The sequence below is a fragment of the Muntiacus reevesi genome, chromosome 2 (assembly GCF_963930625.1).
Source record: "Muntiacus reevesi chromosome 2, mMunRee1.1, whole genome shotgun sequence".
NCBI lineage: Eukaryota > Metazoa > Chordata > Mammalia > Artiodactyla > Cervidae > Muntiacus > Muntiacus reevesi.
Window position 1 is genome coordinate 221,277,159 of NC_089250.1, and position 9,933 is coordinate 221,287,091.

General features: G+C 43.5%; 1 protein-coding gene across 3 annotated transcripts; it reads right to left on the reverse strand.

Moving 5' to 3' along the window:
• On the reverse strand, window positions 1-9,933 carry C2H16orf46 (chromosome 2 C16orf46 homolog). Of its 3 annotated transcripts, none has more exons than XM_065925084.1 (3): window positions 9,746-9,933; window positions 3,378-3,625; window positions 1-2,174 (listed from the first exon to the last, which is right to left on the reverse strand). In XM_065925084.1, the coding sequence occupies exons 2-3, from the start codon at window positions 3,585-3,587 to the stop codon at window positions 1,170-1,172; spliced, it is 1,215 nt and encodes a 404-aa protein (XP_065781156.1). In that variant the 5' UTR covers window positions 3,588-3,625; window positions 9,746-9,933; the 3' UTR covers window positions 1-1,169. The 3 variants fall into 3 exon arrangements, with proteins under 3 accessions (XP_065781156.1, XP_065781158.1, XP_065781157.1); XM_065925086.1 differs by lacking the exon at window positions 9,746-9,933 and adding an exon at window positions 7,462-7,478; XM_065925085.1 differs by lacking the exon at window positions 9,746-9,933 and adding an exon at window positions 4,052-4,175.

The window sequence follows — 9,933 nt, forward strand, 5'->3', positions numbered from 1 at the left end:
TTTACAAATAGCCATATATTCTGTCTGCCCATCACTTAGGAGATGGAAAGCCTACAGTTCAAGTATGATCTACTTTAAGCAAATGCAAACTACGTAATTACAGAGCACTAAATGGTTATTCACATTACAAAATGGTTCTTCAGAGCATCTCTCTGCATAGCATTGTCACTTCACATTTAAAATATAACTTATTTACAAACATTTTATTTATACACAACTTCAGGAAGTGTGCACTGGGGTAAAATAAGTGGGGAGGAAAGATGGAAGAAGGAAGAAAGTCACACCTCCATTCCATACTCTGTCTGGGGCTGTCGAGTTCCCAAACAGTAGATGTAAGACTGGAAGAAGCATGTGTGCCAATAATCACAGTGACTTTTTTTTTTCACAGTGACATTTAAAAAATAATAATTATTCTCAATCTGCCTCTAATGATGAATTTTGTATAAAGGTAGCCAAAACCTTCCAGACACAGGAACTAGCATGAGGCTTTAAGTATATGAAATCTGGGACACATAAGATACAATGGATATGGCACATCCATCCATCTAATATCAATATAAGGATATGCTACCCTGAACATATGAAATTCATCTGGACAGAGGCTGGAATTTTCTCTTACAACACTGTTTCAATTAAAGCAGATCTCTGTTGCAAGAGAAAATGTGGCAACCAATAGACCATCTGCCAGGTTCAAAGAGCAGGAAAGAATTTGGTCTCAACAAGCCCAGGATGCCTGGCTCGAAGCACTGGGGTTGAGGGGGCAGAAAGAGCCCCTGCCAGCTGGCTCGGGGGCTGACCTGGGGGCAACCCCGGAGGGAGGCCCTCCAGCTTCCCCACCGTCCACTTGTCTCCCAGGGCACAGATAAGCCAGGCTGAGGCTGAGACTGGCACTACCAGTGTGCGTTTTGTAAATGGCTAAGCAACAGAAGCAGGTAACACAAAAATGTGGAGGTTTTGAGAGTACATCAAAATCCATACTACAAGGTTCAGCTGTCCCCGATCTACTACCAAAAAAGGACCAGGGGAGAGAGGGAAAGAAGAGTGTGCGAGATGAAGAGAAGGAAAAGGAGAAAGAGAAAGAGCCTGGGGTGGGGCAGGAGGGAGACAGGGGAGAGAAGATGAACCACGTTCAGACGCTGCTTATTCCCAGGGAATTATATTGTAGCAGCTCAAAGGAGTCTGTGAGTGGAAATGGGAATAACAACTCTGCTCACTGTGAGGGACGGCAAGAGAGGTCTTGAGAACACTTTGGTCTCCAACATTTGGGGCCTGTTTTCCTGCTTGGTCTCTGTGAGGACGCGCTTTGGGCTTTTCGTGGGAGGTCTGGGCTCCCTGGCTTTGAGTCTGGCTTTATAGTTCCTCGCTCCTTGTTTCTGCAAAAGCTGGAAGGTGGCAAGATAGCAGGGAGGGCACACCAGGTTTTTCTCAGGCAGGAGGGACCAGTGCAGGCAGCAGGGCTCAGGCTCAGCCAGCAGGGGCGTCCGGGCCGCCGGGCTGAGGAAAGGCTGCGTTTCCTTGACTTTGTGGTGCCTGGCCAGCTCAGTGGGCTGCTTTTCACCTGCCCCATCAACTGCTTTCACTCCAGAGGCATAAGTCACACACTCATCCTTTTCCACACTTAGTCCCTTCTCTTCTGGCCACAAGAAAAAGTTCTTAGTCTTCTTACCCAGGACATCCAAGCCATTTGCAGGCGAAGACTTTAAGGGAGGGAGGACTAAAAGGGCTTTGGAAGTCAGGGAGTCTGAGGCGGCGAGAATTCTGTCAGTGCCTCTCCAGGGCCTTCTGGGGTCCTTGCCCCTAACAGTCTCTGGGGTGGCCCAGTCTTCCAGGCACCAAATGAATTCTTTTATTTGCAGACTTTTCTTCTCTCCCTGACTGTAGGTGGGAAAGCAGATCTTATTAACTTCCCTAGAGGCCATAGTGGGGCCTGGGGGGGTTCCTGGGGTCTGGGAGAGGCTGCCTCCATCCTTCTCCAGGCCGGCCTCGGCCGGAGCTGGAGCTGAAGCCCCAGACTCCAACTTCCCTGCCTCCGACTGAAGCCTGGCCTCCAGGCTCCCATGGGAGAGATTGACACAGAGTAAGCAGCTGCTGGCACTCTCTCCCACCCTCGCCTTCTTAAGCTTCTTCCTGGGCCAGATGCAGGCAGTTGGAGAAATCTGTCCCCAGCCTCGGACCTGCAGATAAAGCAGTGTGTTACTCTCAGCCTAGCTGCCCCCACTGTGGCCACATCCCCATTTTGACTTTATTTGAATCAATATTTTTCTTCAGATTGACTTAATTTATTTTAGTTTTAACTTTTCATGCTTGGTTTAGCCTCCTACTACGCCACAGTATTTGTAATAGTATTTTTATTTTTTTAATAGTATTTTTAAACACTAAAATACTAAGCGATAGTATCTATCAGCACACTGACGTGCTGATTATATATATATTTTTAGATGTGTATTAAGATAAATTCAGAACTATTAAAATAAAATCAAAACCATACTTGTCCTGCCTGCCAGGCTTTCTTGTACTGCAGGCTCACTGCGCTTGCCTGCACCAAGAAAGGCTGTGTGAGGATATAACCAAGAATATGGCTCCCACCAAGAACCTGACCATGTTGGCACCCAGATCTCGAACTTTCCTCCCAAACTGTAAGAAATAAATGTCTGCTGCTGAAGCTGCCCAGCTTATGGTATTCTCTTATAGCAGCCCGAACTGACACAGGGCTGGAGCATCTCCTGTGGTGGGAGCCACTCCGGGCATTCTACGATGTGGAGCAGCACCCTGGCCTCAACCCCAGTATATCCAGAAACAACCCTCTCCCCTCCCCGCCCTAGCTGTGCCAAGCAATCAGACCAATTCCCTTACAGTTCTAAATTTAAAACTATATTTCATCATTGATTCTAAGAATAGTTTAAGAATAAACCACCGGGTTCTGTGTAGAACCACCAGGATAGAAATCTCTGGTCTCCTGGGGAGTTAAGTAGCAGGAGTTAAGTTAGGTAGCTTGAGTTAAGGGAACTGGGTTCTGGAGTCCAGAAAAGCTCGGTTCAAGCTCCTGCCTTGACCACCGCCTGGGAGATTTTGACACATTTCATTTTTGGTGCTTTGGTTTCCTTTTCCAAAAAGTAAGGCTATTCATAACACCTGAGAGGGTGAATGAATTGATGTATGTGAAGCATTTAGTACTGTGCCTGCCCATACAGAATGGTCATAAATACTCAAAAGGTACTGCTATTATCATCATTAATATTCTACCTCTGTTTCAGAGGTTTCTATGTTTCATTGCTTACACATTTTTTTTTTTTGCAACAGTAACTATTTCTGAAAACAGTAAAAGGCTTGTGTCAAAACCCTGACATGCACAAGACCTAACTCAGGAAAATACTCACCGCTTCTTCCCATCCAGTTCCAATGACAATCTCTTTGGCTTTTTTATCCTGTTCAAGTGTAACGTCACTGACACTGAGAAGACAACAAACATGATTCTTTTCACTTCTTTCATCTGGACAAGTATAGATTAATTCAGTTTCTTCTGTGCTTTGAATTTCATAATTTTCACTATTTTCTAATTCAGTCTCATTTTTGTGACCGAAATCCATTACTGTGATGGTTGCTTAAAGTCTTTAACATCTTCTTCCTGTGGTTTAAAATGCAAATGGAACTTAGCTTTTAATACTGCTTTGTTTCTTTTAAAAAACCAATTCAGTAACTCAGGTGAAACATTGTCAAGACATGTTCAGGAATAGACAGAAGAAATATTATGAAACCATCCATTGCCAACTATTGACATTATAAAATATAAGGCTAATTTCAAAGACTTATGGATTTAGGACTTCCCTGGAGCTTTCACTGCAGGGGGTATGGGTTCTACCCCTGATCAGGGAACTAAGATCCCGCATGCTGAATAGTGTGGCAAAAAACAAATAAAACACCTGGATTTATTTAAAAGAAAAAAGATTCATTGGTCATTCTTATCTTCCAAACTCATGTAAAAGATGAAAAAGCAAAAATATGCAAAAAGCAATCAAAGGTCAACTAAAAGGGTGGCTATGTGATTTCTTACCAATTACATGCAGTTTTCCTTCTATTTGGAATGCAAAAATCTGCAGTGGTATAATACTGATTTTCTGATGGTAAACTTATGCCTTGTTTATAGATTTGAAGTAAATCAGAGCTCATGTTCTTCCACTTCTTGACTTCCACAGAGCTTTACAATCTGATTTGGTTTAAGAGTCACTAGTATAAAACATACATCAAAATCCATATGTTTCCAAGAAAATCACATCAAAGAAACACAACGATCACAGTGAAAATGCTCCCATGGGAAAATGCATTTGCAGATGCAACTAGAAAATTGGATTTGGAGTACAAAGCAGGAAGGCACACACATGTATGCCAGAAGATATTAAATTCTATGACATATGCTATTGAAGTGGCTAGAACCAAAAAATATACAAAGAAGAAAATGTTGACTGAGATCCAAGCCCCAAAAGTAGATGTCTGGATAAACAAGAATAAACCCAAAGAAAAGCTGATGCTTTTCAAGATGAAAAGGCAAAGGAACTTAAGATATTTAGAAATGAAATAAAGAAGATAAATGATAATTTTAAAAAAAGATGAGTGAGAGTCTAAGAAACAGAGCCTATGAGAAATTCAGTGTGATACAGAAAATATCTTTTCTAGCAGCATGTAAACTAAACAGCAGTGGAAGAAAATGATCAGCAAAAACCCTGTAAGTAGGGGCCTTCCCCAGTGGTCCAGTGGCTAAGACTCTGCACTCCCAATGCAGGGAGCCTGGGTTCAATCCCTGGTCAGGGAATTGGATCCTGCATGCTGTAACTAAGACCTTGCACAGCCAAAAAAAAAAAAAGCCTGTAAACTAGCTTATTATTTTACCAATTGAACATAAGCCATTATGACTTGCTTCAAAATAATCCTGCAAGGAGGTGGGGGTGGTTGGTTGTGGTTAGAGAGAGAATGAGGAAATTCAAAAAGCCACAAATTCTGTTTGTTGTAGAAGGGTATGAGGACATGGAGGTTAACTGCACTATTCACTCTACTTTTGGGTCACTGTGAAATTTTCCATAATAAAATGTTTTTTTTTTAAGCCATCATGTTAACAGAATGGTTTAAGAAATAAAACATGGGATAACAGTGGAGATGAGCAAAGCGTGAATTTTGATCTTAAGCAAACTGAATAAATGTATCAAAGAACAGATTACACGGTTTGGATAATTTTAACTGGGGTAAAGACCTTGAACAGGGACTTAAAGAGAAGAGATGTACCAAAAGGCGGGGAAGAAAATCAGAAAAAAAAATGGAGAATATAGTTTGCAAAAATGATTTGGAAAAGTGAAAGTGAAAGTCGCCTAGTTGTGTCCGACTCTTTGTGACCCCATGGGCTATACAGTCAATGGAATTCTCTGGGTCAGAATACTGGAGTGGGTAGCCTTTCTCTTCTCCAAGGGATCTTCCCAACCCAGTGATTGATCCTAGGTCTCCCACATTGCAGGCAGATTCTTTACCAGCTGAACCACAGGGGAAGATTTGGAGATACTCCATAAATAACTGGCCAATTACTCTAAGTAAAAGGACTTACGGCCTTCTCAATGAAATTACTGAATACAAAAGAAGGTGTTGGAAATGCAGGAGGAAAAGAAAAAACACAGACATTACCTTTAGGATCTCTGACCCCACGTTGTGATGATGTCATTTGTTAATGAACTGAGAAGTACAGAGACTACCAAATGCCTCTTTGTTAAGACATCTGGCAAACTCAATGGAGCTTCGACACCCTAACCAATCTGTAACTTAGAATACGAACTGCCCTGCTCCTGAAAGGAACAAAGACTTCATTACCACTGGTCAGTGGCAAAGACACACCAATATTACAGCAGAGTCTAGCGAAAGGACATTATCTTCTGTTGCTACTCTCACAGATATGTTGTATAAAAGTTAAAATGAGGACCAGTTTTATCAAATTTTGGTTTGGTTTTGTTTTTAATGGATTATGTTTTTGGTGTCATGTCTAAGAACACTTTGCCTAATATGCAGATGACACCACCCTTATGGCAGAAAGTGAAGAACTAAAGAGCCTCTTGATGAAAGTGAAAGAGGAGAGTGAAAAAGTTGGCTTAAAGCTCAACATTCAGAAAACTAAGATCATGGCATCTGGTCCCATCACTTCATGGCAAATAGATGGGGCAACAGTGGAAACAGTGGCTGACTTCATTTTTCGGGGCTCCAAAATCACTGCAGATGGTGACTGCAGCCATGAAATTAAAAGACGCTTACACCTTGGAAGGAAAGTTATAACCAACCTAGACAGTATATTAAAAAGCAGAGACGTTACTTGGCCAACAAAGATCCGTATAGTCAAGGCAATGGTTTCTCCAGTAGTCATGTATGGATGTGAGAGTTGAACTATAAAGAAAGCTGAGCGCCGAAGAATTAATGCTTTTGAACTGTGGTGTTGGAGAAGATTCTTGAAAGTCCCTTGGACTGCAAGGAGATCCAACCAATCCATCCTAAAGGAGATCAGTACTGAGTGTTCATCGGAAGGACTGATGTTGAAGCTGAAACTCCAATACCTTGGCCACCTGATGTGAAGAGCTGACTCATTTGAAAAGACCCTGATCCTGGGAAAGATTGAAGGCAGGAGGAGAAGGGGACGAGAGAGGATGAGATGGTTGGATGGCATCACCTACTCAATGGATATGAGTTTGGGTGAACTCCAGGAGTTGATCATGGACAGGGAAAGCCTGGCATGCTGCAGCCCATGGGGTCGCAAAGAGTCAGAAACGACTGAGCGACTGAACTGATGTTTATTTGGGTATATCTTAGAACATCCTATTCTGGCCCATTGACCTGTGTCTCTTCATTCACCAATATCATAATGATTCCTATAGTTTATAGTAATTTTTAAAACTGGGTAATGTGACTTCTCCATTTTATTCTTCATTTTCATAATTGTCTTACCTATTATAGTTCCTTTTACATTTCCTAATAAACTTTAAAACCAGCTTGTTAATATCTATAATAAATCCTGCTCCAGATTCATATCTGGATATTCAACAGTTACTCATCCAACTTCTTTGAGATTGTCTATCTATTCTTGGACCTTGTATTTTGTATTTTCATAAATGTTTCTGAATATAAAAAATTGAAAACAGTTTTAAGAAAATAATTATAATGTTTTAGTTCTATCTTCAGTTGCTAAGTCGTGTCTGACTCTTTGCAACCCCATGAACTGCAGCACGCCAGGCTTCTCCATCCTCCACTATCTCCTGGAGTTTGCTCAAACTCATGTCCATTGAGTCAGTGATACCATCCAACCATCTCTTCCTCTGTCCCCAAATCTAGGACTTTTCCATTCCCAGAGTCCCTGGACTCTATTTTCAAAGACCACAAATGTTCTTATTTTAGGTAGTAACATTTATAATATACGTAAAGGTCATTTGCTTCGTACATCACCTCTGATGATACCGGATCAGTGTGGTACCAAGATGCTACTACTGGTCACCAAAATCATGCTTCCTTTTCCTTTTGGAGATAGAGAAGTATTATCTACATTTCTTCTTGAAGTTAAGCAGTGCCTTGTGACTTATTTCCGCTAATAACGGGACTGAAATCATATGAGTCACTTCTAAAAGCCAGTGATTCCCCACCTTTGCCATCATATTTTGCCATCACAGTTGGCAAAAGACTCAGACACGACTTAGCACCTAAACAACAACAACAGTAATACACACACTTGGGCACATGGGCTTCAGAAACTGCAGCACAAGGGCTCAGCAGTTGTGGTTTGCAGGCTTTAGAGCTCAGGCTCAGGAATTGTGGTGCATGGGCTTAGTTGCTCTGCGGCTTGTGGAATCTCCCTGGACCAGGGATCAAACCCCTGTCTCTTGTATTGGCAGGTGGATTCTTATTCACTGCAACACCAGGTAAGTCCCAAGGACCATTCTTCAAAAGACTAAGAGTATACTTGAGTCAATTCAAAGACAAAATTCTCATTAAATGTACGCTTAATAGTGTATAATTTATGTTCATTGAAACTGGGTAAAAGAAAAAAAACAAAAACTTCTGCAGTAATTTTTCTACACTATTCCTAAAAGATAATGTATTAAATTAAATTCTGCAAATCCTCCCTCTACAAGATTTCCCATACTAATCCCTGGGACTATTCCATTAATAAGTTATGTTACATGGCAAAAGGGATTTTACAGATGTAATTATGGGTACCAATCAGTTGACCTGATGACAGGGAAACAATCTTGGTTTACTGGGATGGGCCTAATCTAATGATGTGCTGTGCTTAGTCACTCAGTCATGTCCGACTCTGCGACTCCAAGGACTGTAACCCACCAGGTTCTTCTGTCCATGGGGATTCCCCAGGCAAGGATACTGGAGTGGGTTGTCATGCCCTCCTTCAGGAAATCTAATGATATGTGTCCTTTAAAAGCAGAGTTTTCTCTGGCTAGCAGCAGGAGCAGCAGCAGCAGAAGTCAGAGATTTAAAGCATGAGAGGAATTTGAGACATCTTAGTGACTTTGAAGAACGCTGACACTCTTTCTTTTCGCCATTATCTTTGCCACATTTTTGCTATCACTTATCCATATAAACAGACTACGAATGGCTACCCTCAATTCCTATACCTCATAGCTCAGTCGGTAAAGAAATTGCCTCCAGTGCAGGAGACCTGGGTTGGATTCCTGGGTCAGGAAGATCCCCTGGAGAAGGAAATGGCAACCCACTCTGTATTCTCACCTGGAGAATCCCATGGACAGAGGAGCCTGACAGGCTACAGTCCATGGGGTCGCAAGAGTCTGACACAACTTAGTGACTAAACCACCATGTTAATTATCTGTGCTTTATGCTTGTTAACATGCCCACAGAGCATAGAAGCTTTGATTATTCATAGAATGATTCCTAGGAACGCAGTTTCTACAACCATCCCTCCCTATCAGAACATTTCACTCCAATCCCAGTCTCCAACTCTTCTGCTTTTTCCCGTCACATTCATTACTCATTAAGTGCCCATGAGATGCCTAGCACTGGTGGTGGTTGTTCAGTTGCTAAGTCCTGTCGACTCTTGGTGACCCCCCCATAGACTGCAATACTCCAGGCCTCCCTGTCCATCACCAACTTCCGTGATTTACTCAAACTGAAGTCCATTGAGTAGGTGATGCCATTCAACCATCTCATCCTCTGTCACCCCTTCTCCTCCTGCCTTCAGTCTTTCCCAGCATCAGGGGTCTTTTCATGTCCATGGAGCTGTTGTTGCTATTTGACCTCTGCCACCCGCTTCTGCCATCCTCTGCCACCCGCTTCTCCTTCTGCCTAGCAAGGGTAGTAAAATGGTAAAGCAACCCCAGTCGTCCCAGCTCTCACACAGCATACAATGTATAGGAAAATTCAAGTCTTCAAACACACAACTCTCGCCACTTGTTTCCAAAAGCCCAGGGACTTGACAGCATGGCCCCCCACCCTTCTTCCAAGACCTTTCTTCCTTCCTTCCTCCTCTCGGCCCTCCCCTTCCTCCAGCATCCTACCGGGCCACAAAAGAGTCTTCCCTTCTTTCAATAGTTATGCCCTCCAACGAAGCGCCCCCCACCAGCCCCACCCCTTCCTCCAAGGGCCGCTCCCTCACAGGGCTCCGCCCTTTCAGCGGCTCCTCCCACTGTCCCACCCCCTCCGCACCCCCTCCCCCAGACCCTGCCCACTCTTCTTCAGGCCCAGCTTCGCCTCTCCCTTTTACCTCCGCGCCTCAGAAGGCAGCTCCCTTCCCAACTGGGCAAGGCGTCTCGCTCTGCCGCCGGTGGAGTAGTCTGGGGCCTCGACCCGGAGGCGGGAAGCGGCCCGGCCGCTCACACCCTCCTGAGGGGCCAGCGGGGTGAAAGGCCCCGGGCAGCTTAGTCCCCGCCGGCGGGCTACAGGGGCGGTTGC